General features: G+C 37.4%; 1 protein-coding gene across 2 annotated transcripts in view; it reads left to right on the top strand.

Moving 5' to 3' along the window:
- CDKAL1 (CDKAL1 threonylcarbamoyladenosine tRNA methylthiotransferase) overlaps positions 1–21,977 on the top strand; it is a 307,006-nt gene that overhangs the window by 266,801 nt on the left and 18,228 nt on the right. For both annotated transcript variants that reach the window (XM_083359500.1, XM_083359501.1), the window contains 2 exons: positions 12,127–12,210; positions 12,858–13,022. In XM_083359500.1, the coding sequence (XP_083215626.1) occupies positions 12,127–12,210; positions 12,858–13,022 (249 nt within the window). The remainder of the gene's footprint in view (positions 1–12,126; positions 12,211–12,857; positions 13,023–21,977) is intronic.

The following is a 21,977-nucleotide window of genomic DNA, read 5'->3' on the forward strand; positions in this document are numbered from 1 at the left end:
TAAATATTTAAGGCTTCAGTATGGATGAGTTATATACAGCAGACACATTTTTGATTTATAAAAGTGTATGTTTATATAAACCTAAAATGTAAATTTTGGAGTTTTTTTAGAAATTCTAATGAACTTCAGCTCAACAGAGTTTTATATTTTAAGAATTAGAGTATGAAGAAATGGGGAAATATGGACTTTTTAAATTGAAAGTCATTTATATTATACTCCCCATCATTGTTCTAGTAGATTTGTAGTTAGTTAGTTAGAAAGGCAATGTGAACGCTATAAATTAGCAATATATAATAATATCACTCACTCGGTGTAATCTAAAACTATACAAATCATACCCTAGAATTTCCCTGATACCATTGTAGCTTGAATTACATGAAGTTGTACATGGAGATATGTTCAGGCACATCAAATAGGACTAAGTGTGCATATTTCTTTTACATGACATAATATGCTATTTTTATTTTCAGATGTCATGCAAGTCTAAGGGTTAAGTTCCTTAAAGTAATCTTAGTCTTTAATATGCAGCAGTAAAAGAAACTGATCAATAACAAAATCCTTGAAATATACAAAATATGCATCATTAGCTTTTGAATGAAATAATTCTCCTATTTCAATAAGAAATAATTTTTCTATTTTGATCTATCATTTCTATCATCTATCAATCTATCATTTCATTTTTAATCTCATACCAGTATTTCAGCATAAGAATTTAAGATCTAAAATCAGTTTTAAATCTGGAGTATGGGGGGAGGTTATAATGTGTGTTGTGTTTGGGGTTCTGTGTCTGTTTATATAGCTATTAAGCTGTATACAGTATTTTGGAAGTATTTTGCAGCTTAACAGATTTATTGTAATGTTGGGAAAGAACCAGAATTATCATTGCTTTTAGAGAATTTCCTCTTCACAGTAGGACTAGTTAAGCAAGCCATGATCCATTAGGCCAGGTTTCACCAACCTGTGGTCCATGGCCCACTACCGGGCTGTGGGCTGTTGGCCACCGGGCTGCGTGAATGACTGGCCAGTGCATGCATGTGTGCATGCGTACACACCCTTGGGTGCTAGCATCGCCACGAGTGCACCCTCTCACTTGCACTAGTGTTGCGGCGTCATGCTAGTGCTAGCATCGCGGCATTGCATGGGCACTAGCATCACCCGAGCATTGCATGGGCGCTCGTGGCCCCATTTGTGTTATGCACACAATCATGGCTCCGTTCATGTGTGCGTGGCCCCATTCACGCGTGTGCATGCTCGCACACATAAAAGCATCTGCCCCTCCCCCCACCCTGGGGCTGCCAATCCAGAAAGGTTGGGGACCCTTGCATTAGGCAGATATTACGTACTGATTTTTTAAAATGTGTTTTCAATTATTATAAAAATAACTAATATTCTTAGGCCTCTTCCCCATATGAGGACTGCACCTGTCTATGTTCTTTCTCTCTGCTTCTATTTCTCTCATACCTACAGATGTTAACTTTGCTTGGAAAGCTAAGCTGACTTATCATTACTTTGCTTCCTGTTTCAGGGGAAACACTTCAAAAACAGTTTCAGATTTCCTTTGGGGCTGCAGAGCAGGTAGTTTCCTCTTGGCAGAAATTCTTAACTCATCTTGGCTCCTGAATTCTCCTTACCCCTATGTTCCAGAAGCTTTGCCAGTCCCACGGAGAAATTGGCTTTCTCTCTGTTTTGGTTTTCCTCTATAAACCAGGATGAGAGAAATAAGGCTGAAATTGTTTGCAGTTCCTGGAGGAGAAGCCATGCATTTCTACATTGTGATATCTGAGTTACTAATTTTTAATGGAAATCTGCTGAAATTTAACTAACTTCTATGTAGTCCACAAATTATTTTAAAAAATCTGAAGGTTCATCATCTTATTTGTCAGGGCAATAATTAATAACTTCTCTATGAATGTTGTAGTTTGTTTAGATATTTCAGTTGTCAGTAGACAATAAATTCCATTAAAGCATAAGCTTGAAGAATTGTTGATAATAGTTTTCTAAACCTTTTAAAAAAATCAGTAGCATTAGTTGTTTTTACAATTTCATTCTTTTTACATTATAAAGGTTATGGGGTTATAGGTAAGGTAAAGGTTCCCCCGCACATGTGTGCTAGTCGTTTCCGACTCTAGGGGCCGGTGCTCATCTCCGTTTCAAAGTCGAAGAGCCAGCGCTTGTCCAAGGACATCTCTGTGGTCATGTGGCCAGCATGACTAGACGCCAAAGGCACACGGAACGCTGTTACCTTCCCACCATAGTGGTCCCTATTTTTCTACTTGCATTTTTATGTGCTTTCGAACTGCTAGGTTGGCAGAAGCTGGGACGAGTAACAGGCGCTCACTCTGCTACGCGGCACTCGGGATTCGACCCACCAAACTGCCGATCTTCTGATCAACAAGCTCAGCGTCCTAACCCACTGAGCCACTGCATCTCTTTTGGGGTTATACTGCACAGTAAAATATTATTGCTTTTTAAAGCTTTATATTCTGATCCAAATGAATAATAGGGATTATTGAAATGCTTCTTGCTAACATTCCTAACATTATCAGAAATTATTTTGCAAACTCTGCCAAAGGCAATCATTTTGAAGTGTATAAAACCTACAATGTTTATGCACAGCCAGTCTCTGTAACTCTTAAGATTGTTGCATCTCAGCAATAGTATTAGTAACTAAAGCTACTTGATTATAATTGTTATTACAGGTATACAATTCAGAATTCGAATTTATGTCAGCTAATTTGTACAGAAAACTGATCCAATCCATTACTTTCCTAAAAAGTTAATTAATCAAGACAATAATTTTTTGATACTTGACCATTTAGCTTCACGTGTAATAATAGCTGGGTTTTCTTTATTTCTGTTTCATTCATAAAATGGAAATGCAGAATTCATAAAGCCAACATCTGTTCTGATTTCTATTCTACTGTCAAGAAACTAAACAGATCACTCATGATGAAGTTTTGGAAACAACTGAAAAGGATTCTAATTTCCTGGCAAAAGGATAGTTGCATACTGGACAGAACCACTAGATGGGTTAATTTCAACAAGTTATAGTTACGGAAAGTATAAAATTTCATGCTCTGGAATAGTGAAGCAATTGAGCCAAACATGCTGAATCTATTTAAACAGGACCTGCAAAACTCAGGAAAGGAGCATTGTATTTGTTTTTGTTTTTGTTTTTTAAAAAAGGCATTACTTCACAAAATTTTCAAAATATTGATTCACCTTCCCTCTGTGGAGAATGTTATATTATACAGTTTAGTTTCCTATTGAAGTTATAATAATGATAATAGTTCTGTACTATATCTCTTTATAATATTTTATGCTTCACAAAAATGGCTGTGTGAATTGTTTCCCAAGATTGCTGAGCATATTTTGTAAGTATTTTGTTTCATCCCACCCAACACTTAAATTTGGTTTCTGTGAAAGAACCATTAGAGTGATCAATTGTTTTTCTCTGAAATCTTGAATGTGAGCATATTAAAATGTTAAAAACACGTGTCACTTTTAAATCATGTTATAATATTACTTAGTAGTAGTGATTTTATGGACCATTTGTGGAAGCTTCCTATGTTTGTAAAAAAAAACCTGTTTTCTGCTGCTATTGAAAAGTGTACAGTACTGCTTCATAAGATTTGCTTATGGAATTCCTAAACTTCTGATAAAAAATACACTGTATGGGTGATAGAGATTTTGCCTAATGGTACAGAAAATAGATATCGGCAACTTGAAAATCTACATTGATGTTTAGTGTAAGTTGTATATTGTGTCATATAATAAAGTTTCAATACCTTATGTATGTCATCTTCTGAAAGTTTCCCTCCAGTTATTAATTGCTTCAGAAAAGCAAATTCAGGAGATAGATTAGGGGGTTGAATCCATGATATCTTCATCAAGCTATCTCCCCCCAAGTGATGGGCTACACATGAATTACACATGCCATTCTTTTCTTTAAGCTTGCATTTCCTGATGTAGACTCTGGAAGAATTTGACAGAATTGTTTATAATGGTTAGGGACTTAGCAGAATTTTTTCTGACTTCTCATGAAGCTGGCTTGGCTTATTCTAGAACTTGACTCATTCTAGAATTCTGGTACCAACTATCTGTGCCGTTCACCATGCCTTAACCTATCATTCTTTCCTTCAGCCTAGGCGTCCATCTTTTAGTCCATCAGTTTTCTCCAAGTAGGAGTCCCAGGTTCTCTGTTGTTCTGCCCCAATTCACTTCTGTTTAAGAATCTTGATATCTTTCTTCCCAATCAGAGCTTCAAGACTTCTTCAAGGGCTTCCTTCATGTTCAGTTGAAGGACCAACCATAATTGAAAGAGGGTGCATCAGAGGACTGTCCCAGGTTTTATTAACAGTGTAATTCACCTATAAGTGCATCCATGTGCCAGAAATATTATTTACTTGCAGAGGAGAGTACTGGAACCATTCAGAACTTGACTACATTTATTAATTAAGGAAAGGTAGAGTTGCTTTGATCTTTTCTCCTGTTAATGAATTCCTACAAAGTACTGGATTTCTCTAGCATTACTAAATGTTCACAAAACGTGGTGTTCAATTAAGTACCTTAGCTTTTTTATTTAAGGGCTAATATTTATTTGAAATAGTGCAGTATCACAAATCATTTAACACAAAATCTAAATAACACCGAATCGTAAAGGTACAATACTATCAGTTTACATAGAAGACCAGGAATGGATATGTTTTAGTTTGTTCTCAAACCTGGACAAAAACAAGTGTCATTGGAGAAGACCTTGATGCTTGGAAAAATCGAACACAATCAAAAAAGTGGTTGACAGAAGACAAGGTGACTAGATACTATCACTGACGACATAAACAGGAGTTTACAGGAATTGGAAAAAAACAGTTACTAACAGGCAATCCTGGGGAACTGCTGTCCATCAAATCAAAAAGGGTAAGAACTATCCCAAAGCCCTGAAAACCCTCTGTTTCATCTGTGGTTATCGTAGAGTTAGTAAAGAATATAAAAGCTATCTAAGACAAAATAATGGTTCCTAGTCTCTTTCAATATTAATACTTGTTTTTACATTATTATTTTTTCTAGAAAATCTAGCTCCCACATTCTGATCATCTGTTGTTCTTGAGTTTTAAAAGACAGATGATTCTCCATTTTTTTTCTCCATCTTGCTTTTTGCCCTGGCTAAATTTTTTATTATTATTATTGCTATTCTTATGTATTAAAGTATTGAAAAAGAAAGAACCAGATAAGGTCATATTCTCTTTTATTTTTCTGTTATTCATATGTAAGACTCAATTCCAACTACAATCAGGCAATTTAATCTTATATGAAACAGTAACTTTCCATTGCCTCCAGCTAAAGGGGGAAATATTAAACTATGGTAATATAAATATGCATACATAGATAAGGATTCATTTGAAAACAAAAATCCTCCTGGAAAAGTGATAGATATGAAATGCATGTATACTTCCTGCGTTTTTTCCCTATAAAATTATGTTATTGTACATGATACAAACAGGCTTGATACATCTGGTAAACTAGGATAAAACAAGAGGGTAAAAATTCTTAACGCTTTGATAGGAATCTATTTTTTTAATAAAATTTATGACACAGATTTTAAAAAGTTAAGATAAATATGCTTAAGGTAGTTTTTTTGGAAACAAAGTATTTCTTTTTCCTCCCTGCTCATAAATGTGTTTCCATAAAAGTTAGAGATCATTAAAAGTGATAATTCTAGTTTGATCCTTTTTTCTAATGTGAAGCTAGGAAGTAGTTGGAGATAATTCACCTTCTGGACTATCTACAGGGTGGAAAATTGGAGGCACCACATTCTGACTTGGCACTGATATGCTTATAGGGTTGTGTTCTCCAACAGAATTGGCCTACCTGTGGCAATCCTTCTGGAAAAAACTGCTGATGATAATTCCCTATTAGTGAGGTGAAATGAGGTAAGGGAAGTCTAGTCTAGGACACTCTACCTCTCAGTTATGGTACCAATATAACAGAACAACCTTGCTGTGGAAGTTAGCTTGATGCAACTTTCTTCCAGAAGTCATTAAGATCAGCATGACTGTAGGCCATTTGGGATTGGATGGGTTTCACCATCAATATATACTTTTTCATTTTTTCTATGTTTAGTTGCAATTTGACTGCTCTGTGCATTATCCTGTTCTGTGGATGTTTCACGATTTCTTCTTGTATGGTTTTTAGTGCTGCCAGCTGCCATGAGCATTGGAAGAGTGGCAACACATTTAATATCTAAAGAACCCTTACTTCGATTTGCTACTCCTCTGAATACTCTTTTGAGCTCCAAGGTCTTTATGAGTTTTGAATATGGCTGTAAAATTCTTTTCAGCTGTAAAACAAAACTGTCCTATTCATTCACAATTCTTAGGATTTAATCGATGGCATTAATTGCTTCTGAATTTCTCCATGAGGAACCTGACTGTGTCTCTGATGGAAATGTCATTACTTGATAATTAGGAAATTCCATCTACACCTTGGCTCTCTGTGGCTCTTGTTTATTTATTTTTTCTTCTAAGATCATTTTATTATCTTACGCTATGGTGAACTGGACCATTCTGTTTACAATGAATAGCATTGCAATATCTAAACTGTACAATACGTTCTGCTTCAAAAGGCTTGCCATAAAGGGAAAGTTGTTGCACTGGATTGATTCTATCCACTCTTATAAATGTGTATTTATTGTTATCTTGACAGAAATATCTACCAGGAGGCCCACCTCAGCTTATGTGTTAGGTGATCTGACCCTCAGGTAGAGTCGTGGTCTTCTCCCTCTTAGCCTTACACATGAAAGCAAACAAGAGCTGCCAATGGGATGGCTAGGCTACTCTTAACCCATTTTTGTTTCCTTACCAATTGTCTTCATAATTAATACAATTTATATGCCTCTAGACTCCCAATAATTCTGGGTACTTTATTTTTTATTTTTATTTTTAATTTTAATTCCATTTATATCCCGCCCTTCTCCGAAGACTCAGGGCGGCTTACAAGCTTAGCAGTAGCCTTCATTCTATGTATATGCCTGCTTATTAGGGCTTTCACACACACCCCAAGCGACATTATTACAAAGTCAGCTTAATTGCCCCCAACAATCTGGGTCCTCATTTTACCTACCTCGGAAGGATGGAAGGCTGAGTCAACCTTGAGCCTGGTGGGATGCGAACCTGCACTAATTGCAGGCAGCTGGTGTTACTTAAGGAGGCATTAGCCCACTGCTCCACCAAGGCTCTTTTTTTTAACAACTTTACAGTTGTTAAAACATTTTTAAAAACAGGGACCAATAAAACAAATATGAGAACCACACGAAGCAGAACAATGGCAAAGGGGAACAGAAAGGGAAAAGAGGGGCAGCGGTCCATCTCTCCAAAGGCCTGGGAGGAGAGCCAGGTCTTTAAGGCCCTTTGAAATGCCTGGGATTTTTGAAGTAACACTCTCAGCTTCCATTTTGTTTCCTAGTGAAAGCCCTGAGGGAGACCTGGCCAGTCAGCTTTCTTTGGGTACTAGACTGAAAAGGGAAAGGAAATGAATTTGCTGAGAGGCAGATTTCCAACTCCTGCTTAGAATGCAGATTAAAATATACTTTTTTATAAACATTAGTAAGAAGTTGTAAATGTATATACTTTAAAAAGTGGTGTGGGAAGTTTGCACATAATTATGTTCAATTATTCATAGTGAAAGGGAGGGGAGAATGCTTTGCTCTGACCTCATCTCCATCCTTGTTCTTTTTTTTTTTTCTAATTCTGCAGGAAAGAGCAAGAATATCTCTGTCTGTGTGTCTTTGTGTTTATGTGTGTGAGAGAAAATGCTGGGTATAAGAAGCCTTTCATAATCACATTTTGTAAAGAAATCAAAATCAGGAAGACAGGAAAAGGTAACAAATGAAGCGCATGATTATAAGTTAGATAAAGATACAGATATAGGTAATATATTATTTTCTTCTCCTACCTACCGGTATATAGTTTTTGATGGAACTGCTTCATATGGCAAGATACTAGAGTAGAGAAGAAATCAGTTAAATGAAACTGAATTTTAAAAGAATGCAGTTGAGGCCCATTTGTCATTTTTAGGTCACTGCTGACATCCCTGAATATAATTTTCATATGAGCTGCATTTCAAGGCATGTCTGTGCTTGAAGAAGCAACATTTTCGCAGCAGGAGACCAGATCAAAATGAAGCAGTCAGATGCAGGTGCACAGTACTAAGAACTGGGCGATTTACCCTGAAGCAGGATTGTTGGGCTGAGAAAGCCGCAGCTCTCCCCACAGATTGGATAGGCTCTCTGATACAGAGCCTACTGCCAAAAACAGTCATGGGGGGCCTAAATAATTGTTCTTTCGCTTGAATTTAATGAGATGCATTGCCCAATGCTCAACAACAGAGGTATTCCTTTTGTCATGCTAACAAGGTACTATTCATGCCCTGCTTCCTTTGATTTCTGTTTAATCCTTCCTGCTTCTCAAGGCTCCAGCCAGGCAGTGAAAGAGTTGAAAAGATGGAGGTTTGCACTGTGTGCATCTGTTGCTTAGATCAATTCTATTTGGCTAAATGAAAGAGAGGAAACAAGAGTTTCCGTGAGCAGCATTACAAATGCCACATACATTGTACACATTGGGGCAGTAATCATTGAGAGCCAGTTTGGTGCAGTGATCGACTTTCTGGACTCGAAACCACGAGACTGCCGATTTTAGTCCTCCCTTAGGCATGAGAGCCATTTGGATGATTCGGGGCCAGTCGCTCTCTCTCGGCCCAACTCATCTCAAATGGTGGCTGTGGTGGGGAAATAGGAAGAGGAAGCGTTATGTAGGCTGCTTTTGGTAGTATAAAATATGAATTATAAATATAAAAATAACAATCTGTTTCATTGTTGCTGTTATCAAATGATGCAAGGGTTTAGAAAAGCCAATCTGAAGAAATCCAAAAGATATTTAGTCTGCGATGTACAATTAGGTTTGGGGAGAAGCAGTTTTAAGTAATGTATACTCAAAATGGCAGCTTAAAAGTGACTGTGGGCCAATAACGTACTATGCGAGATTGTTATTGTGAGGAAAAATTGAAGGAGGGAGTGCAGTATAATATATCAGAGCTCTGCAGTACTACCATTCCTCTTCTGAAAAGCTATTTCACCAAGAATCACCTACCTGTAGTTCTTTGAAATACAGTGCTACCTCGGTACCTCACTGCTTCAAAACTTCACATTCTGACATGAAAATGTCCCAGTACTCATTGTTTGTTTGGTACTCAATGCACTGTGATAGGAAAAGAGGAGAATGGACAGGAAGTTGCCTATGCAGGGAAGGCCTCTGCAAAAGGAACAGGGGGATGGCCACAGAGGGCGGACAGGAAGTCAGCCATGCTGGGAAGGTCACTGACATAGGAAAAAGGATAGACAGGAAATCCTTAAAATTATACACTGCCCCATAGTGTTTACAGTACTTTCAGGGCAGTTTATAATGTAAGCATATTGCCGCCCAATAATCTAAGTCCTCATTTTACTGCCCTCGAAAGGATAAAAGGCTGAGTCAACCTTGAGCCACTCAGGATCGAATTCCTGGCTGTGGACAAAGTTTACATGCAATACTGTATAATAACCACTGTACCGTCAGGGCTCCTATATTAAATATCTTGGCAAAAATAATAAAAAAATCAGTGTTTGGGGCTGTTATTTATAATTACAGTTTATAGATTAAATACTGCAAAGACACTGCATTGCAATAAGTGTATTTTGTAAACCTTTCCTGGTTAAAGCCATATCCACAATGAGATCTCCTTGCTGCAGAACAATCCAGTGATTGTTTTCCCTGGACGACAGTGAAAGGCTGCTAATAATTTAATCTATGCACTGTCTCCATGATTTTAATCTTCTAATTTTGATTAAGGTTGCAATATGGTATTTTTGAAATTATTGTCCAACAGCAGACAGATACATTTTTGTGAATATTTTTAGACTCCAGATAAAAGTGTGAGGTCTAGCAAATGTGGTTGTCAAAATGAGCCAGGAACATACTGCAAGAAAATCTATTCTAGTAACATCGATATTGGTGGTCTTGATTACTTTTTTTCCTTTGGGGGCAGTGCTGAGAAACAGTCAAGCAGTCACATCTAAAGGATGGTTGCTGTAACCCTCTCCTTTCCCACCCCCCTCTTGAAAGAGTTGTACAAAGAGCTTACAAAAAAAGAAGACAATATCCAGGTCTTTTAAAATACACTGTATCAATATAACTACCATAGGAAAGAACATTCCCAAGGCTCTGTAAAGCAATTCCTTCTCTCCAGCATAATAATTCTGAGAATTATTAATAGATCTAAGATTCATAATGAAGGGGTTCTTTTGGCAATGGAAATTAGTTTTAGTTTTAAAAACGATTTGTATTCAAATTGCTTAGTTGAATTAATTACTGCTAGTTGAAATAATTACACTCTATAATCTAAACATCGTTAATCTCTTACAGCCATGGAGGATACAGAATACAGAATAACAGTTAGAAGAGACCTTAGAGGTCTTCTAGTCCAACCCCCTGCTCAGGCAGGAAACCCTATACCATTTCAGATAAATGGTTGTCCAATCTCTTCTTAAAAACTTCCCAGTGTTGGAGCATTCACAACTTCTGGAGACAAGTTCCAGAGGCAGGACAAGAAACAGTGGATGGAAATTAATCAAGGGAATAAGCAATCTGGAATTAAGGAGAAGCCTCCTAACAGTGAGGACAGTTAACCAGTGGAACAGCTTGCCGTCAGCAGTTGTGGGTGCTTCATCACTGGAGTCCAATTAAATTATATCCATAGCATTTCTGTGGTCCACTAATTTTGTCAAAGAGTACAATAAGATTTGGCTGGCGTGATCTGTTTTTGACAAACCCAGGTTGGCTTTTGGTTATGACTTTATTTGCCTCTAGGAGTTCGCAGATTCATTGCATGATTCTCTTTTCTGGAATCTTCCCAGGTATTGAGGTCAGGCAGATAGGTCTGTAGTTTCCTGGATCCACTTTTTTTCCTTTTTTGAAGATGAGAACCACATCAGCTTTTTTCCCCCAGTCTTCTGTAGTTCCCCGGTGCTCCAGGATCTTTGGAAGATATATTTCAGTGGTTCTGAGATCACCTTTGCCAGTTCCTTCACAACCTTGAATTGTAATCCATCTGTTCCTGGTGATTTGAACTCATCTAGGATGGACAGGTGCTCTCTTACCATTTTCTTGCCTTTTTTTTACTTATATTCCTAATCTGTTTTTTACGATATTGTTTTTGATAGGTTGGACTATTTTGTCCTTTTGTATAAAGACAGATGCAAAAAAACCTGGTTAAGCAGTTCCGCTTTCTCCCTGTTGCTCATCACCTTGCCATTTTCTCCCATTAGTGGACCAATTGCTTCCTTGACTTTTTTCTTGTTTTTTACATGTTGAAAAGAAGCTTTGTTGTTGTTGACTTTTGTCGCAATCCTTAGTTCATTTTGCGCCTTAGCTTTCCTGACTTCATCTTTGCAGGCTCAGGCTATTTGCTGATATTCTGCCTTAGAAGGACATTTGTCTTAGCAGTTGTGCTCATATAGGTTGACCAACGCCCTCTCCAGCCAGCCAGCCAATGGGACAGCATCACACTCTGCTAATGCCTCATTTCCATTCTCAGTCTTCACTTTGCCATATTGTCTTTTCATGGCCATAGAAGGCACATGGGAAAGCAAGCCAGAAACCAAAAAGTCAGGGCCCATTCATTTCTACAGGAAAGAGGTGGGTGGGAAGCAGGACAAGGTAAGAATTTCTGCTGTTCTATCCTGCTGCTGTGGAGGAAACTGTCATCACCACGTGTTTTTTTTTCCTCTGGAGCATAAGCCAAGATGATTAACTTGCAGAGTTAATTGGTTCAGCTTTTCAATACAGCTAGAAGCAACACAGTGTTAGGGGAATAAAAGAGCCGCATCGATCTCAGATCACCTCATCCCTTATATGTAGAAAGGGCCTTAGTCCCTTATCTGTCCAAACGATAATTAGATGTAATAGGTTTTTTTTCCTCCAGTGGCTATTAAATTATTTCACATCAGCCTGATAATTGCATGAGAAAGGGGGATTTACAATAGCATCTTTTCACTCACTGCTATGTACTTGCATTTTTTTTATTATTATTTCACAGATTGGGGAGAGACAGAAAGTGCTTGTTACAGAAGAATCCTTTGATTCCAAGTTTTATGTTGCTCATAATAAGTTCTACGAACAGGTAACATTTTAAAAATAAGGGGGGAAATGTCCTATTTGTCATCCTTAACTGTAACTCTCAGAAGTAATGTTCACAAATTTGATATCTAGTTTCCACCAACCCTGTGACTGGAGCTGTCAAGCACATCTGTTTTCTCCAAGTTGCAGAAAATAGATTAATTTAAATGATTTTTTTCTATTAATTGATTTCCCCTCATTGTCTTCATTTAAAAATGGCATCTCTCATATTAAGATATCTCTATTTAGATTATTATTTAGATTCTAAATAATTAGAAACATGAAATCAACTTCTAATTGGAAAAATATTTTCTAGTTCACTGCTAGCAATAGCAACAGCAGTTAAGAGTTATATACTGCTTCATAGTGCTTTACAGCCCTTGCTAAGCAGCTTACAGAGTCAGCATAATGCCCCCAACAGTCTGGGTCCTCATTTTACTGACCTTGAACCAGTCAGGATTGAACGTCGGGCTGTGGGCAGAGTTTTTTTAAAAGGCTAATATTGTATAGTTTCTGTTAGGGCAAATGCTATCGAATCTTAAGATACCACATGACACTCTTTATGTTTATCTTTCTTCCTTTTTTTGAATGTAAAATCGTAATTACTTTTCAAAGTATTAGGAAAAATAATCAATATATTTTCTTTTAAAGATTCTTGTACCAAAGAACCCTGAATTCATGGGTAAGATGGTAGAAGTGGAAATTTTTGAAGCAGGGAAGCATTTTATGAGAGGACAGCCAGTATCAGAGGCCAAAGTGTTCACTCCATCTATCAGAAGGCCATATGCCCGGGGAGAAGTTTCTGGTTTAACAGAGGTGAGTAGTACACTTTCTTACCCCTTATACTTAAGTCAAAAGAGGAGCTTTATCATTCTAATTCAGTTGGTACTAGTAATTTTTGTTGTTGTTGTATCTATGTGTGCTTAAATTCTAAAAACAATTATTTAGAATTTTAAAAATATAAGTTTATTATGTCTGGTTTGGAGAAACGATAGTAATTTCAATCTTATTTCTAAAATTTGAGATGAGTATTTTTGAAGAGATAAATATAAATACATATAATGTTTGCCAACATTATTTTATTTTTCTGAACTTAAGAGCCACTGAAGTTCAGTTTCATTCCAAACTGATGGAGTTGAGAATTTTTTGTCAGTTGTGCTAACTTGCAAACCAGTTTGTAATTTTTCAGAACTACCAGTCAGAACTGTATTTTTAACAGTATCATTTCTCTAAAGATTGACTGGGATCTTTATATAAAAATACATTAATTGTACTTAAGATTTATCCACTAATCTCACATGAAATGTTCCATCTTTTAACCAGAGAAAAATCAAATTAGCATTAATAGTGTAACCAGAACCATGGATCTTATCCTCAGGTGTCGGTCACTAAAAATTATCCAGTGAAATTAGATAGGATAGGAGGAATCTTTGGGTGCTTCTGTTGTAATTTATTAATGTAAAGTTCAGAGTTTCTCTCATAAAATATTGAACAAAATTGAATGTTCAAGGATAACTTCTCTGTCTCTTCAGTCCATGGGTGGGCAATTGATTTTCCCAAGGGGCCACATGAGAACTTGTGACTGCTGTAGAGGGCCAAACCAATAGGCTGGACTTAATTCTGTTCAATATTAATTTGATCACTTTATAAAAAGCAGGAAAGAAATTATATGGTTTTGATTAGCTGCTATTGATAAGAATACATGTTACATCTTATTTACATTTGGTTTCTCATTTCTGATTGCCTCACATGGATCAGACAAGGATAGCAAAGTCTGAGATATGAAAATAATGATGATATATATCACTCATGGATTACTAGTGTGATATGTAAGCCCAATCATTGTTTCCAGAATTGCCTAATGAACAGTGATTTAAACCAGAGCTCCCAGGTTCAAGTCCAGATTCTCTCCTCATGGCTATGGAGTACTTTTATCTTCTCAGTCAGACTTGGGTCCCCAGAACAATTGTGAAATTTGAGCTTCCTGGGAACTTGTTCACAGTAAGATCTTTAAGCTGTTTTTCTGAAACTTTTCAAAATTTGGGTTTCAGAGGAATCTGTTTCATCTTCAAATGAAGAGCTCTCCAGAACCACATGAAATAACTCCATTAGTTCTCCTTCCTTAGCTGTTTCTCTCAGTAATAGTGCATAATCAATGTTAATGTAAAAAAAAACAATTCCAGTGTTCATAAGTATTGTTCAGAGACAGCACTCTTGACACACAGATACTGTATATATACACACAAGCACAATATTTTGACTAGAAGCTATTTAAAGTTAAAAATCTGAAGCCCAGAACACCAAAACAAATCCATCCATATAATTTAGCCTTTGTTTGTCAATGTTATCTCAGCCTGAACACTTCAGTTTTTGCACATTAACTTCCAAGGTAGCATGAGTTAATGAATTCTTGCCTTACATTAAGGCTGACTGGCTCTTGGTTAAATCAAGTTAGCAACTTTATTAAACGAAGCGGGGCCTTATATACATGAGCAAAATAACTTGTTGTTCACATTATCACATTTAAGGAACCATCCTTTATTAAAATATCCATCCTACCTTATTAAAATATTTCAACATCACTGCATTATCTTACTATTAGTGCCAGATGTCCCAATAGTACTCAGTACATCAAGATTATTTCGGTACAGGTAGCTGTATTCTGCAATTATCCTATGTTAATTCAGAGAAGCATTCTTGCTGGCAAATGCATAAAATTATGGACTGTGTTTGCTTTAGTTTAGTAGGCAATGATGTTATGATATGTTCCATATCAAGCTGCAGGTGCCTTGTAGGTTCTTCTGAGTCTGGCTGCTGAAAAAGCAGCTGTATCAAGGCACCTGGATGTCCACTGGCTTCATTTAACTGTAATTGATTGTACTGGGTTTGTTTGGAAAGCACTAAGAGCCCGTGATACTCAGAAATAACCATCTTCTCTTGAGCATTAAAAGCAGTCTTGGGAGTATTAAGAGTGCCTAATGGAGCTCTATCTCTATGTTGAATAGCATATGGGGCAACTAATTCTCAATAGTTGTTCTATAACAATAAATTCTCTTTTATTAGAGCTCTCTTAAAACCAGAGCACTTTCTTGATTCATATGGTGGCCAGTGGTTAAAGTCACAAAAAATTCTAAATCCAGTTGTAGGCCAAGAATGTCGAACCATCTGGACTTTAATTCATAATGTCAAGCTTGCCCAGATGTGTGCAGTAATTGAATGAGGAAACGGAGACAGACATTTTTACATAACCAGAACAAAACAATTCGAGGGGAGGCGGGTAATAGAAGAAACAGAGCAAATGAAGAAGAGAAAGAAAGGGGCAAAACAGATGGACTCAGGAAAGCAAAACAAATTAACACAAAGTTACTGGGGCCATGCAATATATTAAACTCTGTTTTCTCTACCAGTGTCTGTTCCATAAACCACTTTTGGGTGGATCCACACCTCACACTGTTGTAAACCATCATTTACAAATCACTTTACTAGGTTTACACAGTTTATTAAACCAACATCAAACATGATGCACGGAGCTTATTGTAGTGTGAATTTAGTCATTAAATCTGTTTCATGAAAAAAGAACTGTTGTCTAGCCTGCTAAAAGACAAAAAAAAACCCTAGCTAGATTAATCTCTAGTAAACCTATTTGCAAAACAATCCTGACATTAAGAGACATCAGTGTCGCTTCCTTTAATGCTGTCACCTGCTGGGATTTTGGAAGCATGCCTTCTCTATAGTGGCCCCTGCCCTATGGAACATTCTTCATCCTCAAATCAGGCAAACCCCAAATTCTTCTTGTCTTCTGGAGGGCCTTGAAAAGCTGGCTGTTGCATCAGGGGTGGGACTGGAGCCTAGAAAAAAAATCCAGATGTTGATATATAGAGGAGTGTTTGCTCTGGGGGCCTGGAAGTTTTTTTTTAATTATTGTTGTTCTTTGATATAAAGTAATAATATTGTTTTAAGCCACCCTGGATTATAATATATAATATCGGTGGTCATATAAGATAGATAGATAGATAGATAGATAGATAGATAGATAGATAGATAGATAGATAGATAGATAGATAGATGTCTATGAGTTCATTAGCAAATATCTGTATAATCATCATTGTAACCCAATGCTAATCACTTCTCTGATGTGCCAGATTATATGCTGTGTGAACTAGGAGAAACAATAAGAAGCCAACTTGTAATTGCTTAAAACAATCTTGTTCAAATTGAAGTAGTGCAGCCATTGTGAGAAACATATGCTGTTAGTAAATTCATAGCTGGGGGACCAGTAGATAATAAATATTTGTGCATTAAAAATGAAAGAGAGGAACAATTATTAAAAACAACAGGAAATAAATAGTTTTTGTAAGAGGCTCTGATGCTGGTGATCAAAGTACATCGTTCAGTGTAAATCTGGTATGCCTTAGCTTTTGATAATTTAACTTTTTTAATTAATAAGAATATAGAACCCCAACCAACATTTTTGTGATGCTTGGGCTGGGTATATTGTTTTTCAAACAATGTCTTTTTATTTTGTGCAGGAGAAACAAACAAGGCCCAATTTTAGAACTACAAGTGCCCTGGAAGCACTTACGTTGCCTTTTGTGTGTTGGCAAATGGATCCATTTTCTACCATTGCAGATTTCACTATTTTATATATTCTAGAAATAGCTCTGGGTTGCCATGCTGAAATTGACAGATATGCACTGAGTGGTTGCACATTAATGGCTTGCCATGTAAAGTAGCCTTATTTAATTTTGATTTTGTACAATTTACTTGGTTGCTTCTAGATTGTGTGAATGGGCTTTAGCCAATTTGGAGACTGCATCAACTTCTTGTTGCAAGATGTTACAATGTGTGTTGTAGTTGCTATTTCAAATCTCTGCAAACATTAAAGAACATTGTGGACTTCTCAAACTATATTCAATGACAACTATTTAAAATCATATTTTTCATCATTAATTACATCTGCAAATTGACTGTTTAAATATAGCTTGAATGTTGTCTAGTTTTCATACTAATAGAGTATACAGGTAATCCCCGAGTTACGAGCGTTCAATTAACACTCATTCGAAGTTACATGATCAGCGCCCCCTAGTGTTTACGAGTAAATCTCCAAATTACCACAGCAGTCATTCGCCCTTACGAGCAACCACAGAGACTCTGCAATATTCACCCTATTCCTCTCCCCGCTCCCCACAACTGCTTCCCCCTCCCTTCCTGCCATGCTGGACTCACCTTGCAAAATCTGTCTCCTCTCTCCCACTGTTTCTTTCCCTTTGAGGGAGAGGAGAGTCAGCTTGGAAATGCTTTTTGTGCCGACAATGGAAGCTCCTGGGTGCCGTAATATCGTGCAAGTTCAAACACAAATTCTCTGCAAAAGAGATCATGGCCCCAGAAGCTTCCATTCTGAAGGGGGGAAGTGTTTGCTTTGTTTGCATGCCTATGGGGCTGTTCTGTTCTAGCCTACAACCGGCCCTGCAGAAATGTCAGGGACAACCCCTTTGTTATATTCAAGAGGCTGGAATTAAGCCAACCAAATTTATTTACAAAAACTAAATGAAACAGTTCAAAACAGAGTAAAACAAATACAGACCAAGACTATATCAGAAGCTCTGCAAACGGTTGCCTTCAGCAACCAGCACCTCCCACACATTCCCCTTTTAAACAACAGTCTCAGGGCGTGGCTTCTCTTTGCCTCCTCCCGAGGTGCCTCGTTGCTTTTCTTTGTTCACTTCTGCTTGTCTGCCTCCTGCTTCGAGCGTCCTTGAACAAAGCCAGCTGTGGATCGTCTTCATCTAATCTTTCAGGCTCACACAGCTGGGTCTGAGGAGGAACAAGACGGGAGGGGCCTGGCTGAGAGCTCTGCGATGCATCTGCAACCAAAGGCTCTCCAAACCACTCCTCCTCCTCCTCCTCAGAATTGTCCGATTCAGCTGCTGAAACCACAGGCTGACGCTGAATCACAACAGGGGCAAAGCATGGAATTGGAGTTAGCCGGGTGCAGGAATCAATGCCGTCCATGGCCCAGGTGCGCTGCTTGCTCACGTGCGCCAGCCTTGGTTTGAGGGCAGGAATGAAGCCTTCAACTGAGTGGCGAGGCATTGCAAAGTGAATCCCCTTAGTGCATCCAAGCTACTGATGGCGGTGACAGCAACAGTGATCTGAGTGGCTGTGATCTCCCCTCCCCAGCCAGCCACCTACTCTGCCTGGCCTACTCCTTGCTTGACCGGCCAATGGCATAAATCCTGACCTCTCTTCTCCTTGTGCTCCTCCCCATTCAAGTGGCGGCAGCAGCTTCATTTTCTCCGCTCTGTCCAAAACTAAGAAAGCGGAGGGTCAGAGCAGGATTGCTCGCAAAAAGACACGGGTGTGCAGCTCACTTGTGTGCCCCGGCCTTATTGAGAGCAATCCTGCTCTGCGCTTCCGCTTCTTTCCAGTCGGACGGAGCGGAGAAACTCAAGCCGCTGCTGCTCAAACACTCTTTATCCAAATCTAGACCTGAGAGAGAGTGGAAGGTTTGTGTGCCTGCCAGTGGGGCGCTTCAGAAACAGAAAGGAACACTCCGTGTGACTGAGGTCTCCATCTGAATAAAGTGTTTGAGCGCCTATGGGGCTATTCAAAATGCAGGGATTCGCTGTGTTTTGAAGCTCCATGTGACAGTCCTTTCCGTTTCTGAAGCGCCCCACTGGCAGGCCTTTTCTGAAGCCCTTTCCTGGCGAAAACGAAGAGTGTGCTCCACTCTTTTGCTCCATTTTTGCCTGTAAAAGCCATTTCTCAAGCCCCTTCCTGGTGAAAACAGGAAGCATGAGGTTTCTTATGCTGAGTTGGGGAGGCCTTGGGGGCCTGTTCCATTACTAGGCCCCTCGTAATGGCCTTCCCCATCCTGAGATACCTCATGTGCACTTAACAAGCTGCCTGCGTCTTAACGAGCAAGGGAGTGATCTCGTTTGAGTTTTGGAGTTATGAGTGGAATGTACAGGCTCCATTATACTCGTAACTCAAGGACTACCTGTAGCATGAAAACCATGCAGAAATTTAGCTCAAAGCTAAATTGAAGCTAACTATTTTCATAATCTAACCAAGCTTTTAGAGTAAAGTATATTTATAAAGGATAATTCCTACGTGCTTGGCTGCCATTGCTGTTAATATTATTGTACCAATTTCAGGTAGAAAAGAAAGAGTAAACTGGTAGAGTAGTGAAAGAGATCGATCCAAAAAATCTTCTGCAGGTAGAGGAATTCTTTTTTTTTAGAATAAAAAGATTACTGGCATAGGAGTGGGGGGGGAGTTTTGAATCCAGTTCAGCATTGTATATCCTAATTATGAAAGGGTTAGTTTGGGTGATACCTTATCACAATAATATTTTGAATAATTAATTAATGATTAGAAGAAAACTCTAGGGATCTAGATGATTTCAATAGATGTCTTATATAATCATGTGAGCACATTATGTGGCTGCGACAGCTGGTGGTTTGTTACATTTTTTTTAAATGACATGTCTTTCAAGTTTGCTTTGCCTAGACAATACCTTTGCATAGTTTTAAGAAATATGTTCCATAGGTATTCAGTTAAAAGGGGCTGCTGTAATATCCTATCAAAGACCATGCTAAAAAGCTATCTTGAAAGAGACTGGCTTGAATGATCAGAGAAGAATGCTGATGGTCTGACATGATTTCATGAGAAATCTCAATTGTGTATAAAAATAGCAAGTGTAGCTTAAAAGTTTTTGTATGTTTCATCTTGAATCATAAGCCTAGATTCCTTAGTATGCCTGAAATATTTTTACACTTGAAATAGCTACATCTGTGGAATTATTTTTTTTTCTTGGTTTGCTTAGCATCTCGGCATAACTCACTCCAGATGTATTTTACCCTTTGGATGAACTAATTGTGCCTGCTTGTTCACCTACCATTAACATTATTTTCCATAGCTTAATCCCTAGATTCTCCATTAGATTTGGCATTAGTTGCCATTAGAACAACAACGGCAATAAAAGATAAATCAATCTCCAATTACACAATGTTATTTTTGATGTATGGGATGCTGATAGTATTATAAGCCTAGAGAGAGCAAAATTACAAAAACCTGTACAGCAAAAAAACTTTGTTGGTTCATAAGGAAAAACAATAAATCCACAGTTTGGTAACATTTGTATAGATTCATCCAAAAATGACCCAAAAGAATTGGCATGATTCAGGCTTTTCAGAAACTCAAGATGGGGAACACTTACAAAAGCAGGAACATTAATCCCAGTGTTTGAACCATAGATTTACCAACACCATGTTACCTATTTCCTGTTTTACTCCTTGCACAACATTTGTGTTGTATAATCATTGTCCTTGTTCTGGCCTAGCCAATATTGTACTTTACAGATTAAGATAAACAACCAGAAAGTTTAGCTGAATTCAAGAAATTTCTTGGAAAGAGTTGGTCTGTAATAATTTTTGATCTCTGTTGTGAGAATAGCCAGTGCAATATATAAACCATGTTTGTGGCTTACCAAAGCTTTATCCAACAGTGCCTTCCAGTTTTGATGTGACTATAACTCCCAGACAGTGCAATCACAAGAACTATTAAAAAATAAAATTATAAGTAGGAAGTATCCTTTGGGTCAACGTCAGCTCTTATTGACTTTGTGGAACATCTGTGTGATTTTCTGGGCAGAAATGTGAAAGTGCTTTGCCAGTGTTTCCAGGTTTTGTTTTGTTTTATTTTCAGACTTGTCTACTATCCTGGGATTTTCTTATAGTTACCCATCCAAATACTAATTAGGTCTAACCCTGCTTCCCTTTTCAAGATCAGCTAACCAAGGATCAAATTAAAAAAACAATCAAAAGTCATAATTAGTCTAGCTAAAGCGTAGAGATTAACACTCTGACATATAGTTTCTCAAAATTAGAATTGTCATATGAACTATGGTTTGTTGAAACCAAAAAATCTAATTATAAATAATAATTAAATAAACCTTAACTTCCTTGCACAAATTCATATCAATTCTTTTGAGAGATAACTGGATTTTAAATGGAGTGGGTAACCAATTATAAAATGTTTATTAGGGCTTTCTTTTTTATTTCATAGTTTTTTGGCTTCAAGAAGTTTGACTTAATTTCCAGTAGATGGGTCATTCAGAAATATTTTATAGTAATCAATTTATAACAGTCTATTCCATGCTATTGAAACTTTCAAATCGTATTTGTCTAAGATACAGATATTGCCACTGTAAAAATTCAGAATACCTAAAATAACTCCTGAGTTTTACCTCAGTAATGAAAAGATAGGTCTATATTCTGAATTTTACAAGCAGTGATGATGGTTTGACCCTTAAACTTTTGACTAATATTTTCTACTATGCACTTAGTATATATTACCTAATACATTTTTAAATTTGTGGGCATTTTTGAGAGAAATAAAAGTTACATAAGAACATAGTGTTCAAAGTTGACTGATACCCATCAAATCAGTGACCAATTATAAAATGTTAATTAGGGCTTTCCTTTTTCATCTCATAATTTTTTGAATCCAAGAAATTTGATTTAGTTTCCAGTAGAGGAGTCATTCAGAAATATTTTATAGTAATCAATTTTATAACAGTCTATTCCATGCCATCAAAGCTTTCATGTTTTATATGTCTAAGATACTGTTGCCACTGTAAAAGGAAAGATTTATATAATCTGAAAAGAAACCAGAATATAAACATTAGCTGCTTTATCTAAATCAGACCATTTAGTTTGATATTATTTCTAGTACTTTGAGTAGTGCTTCTGAGTGGGCACTTTTCCC

The sequence above is a fragment of the Vipera ursinii genome (assembly GCF_947247035.1).
Source record: "Vipera ursinii genome assembly, chromosome: 3".
Classification (NCBI taxonomy): Eukaryota; Metazoa; Chordata; class Lepidosauria; order Squamata; family Viperidae; genus Vipera; species Vipera ursinii.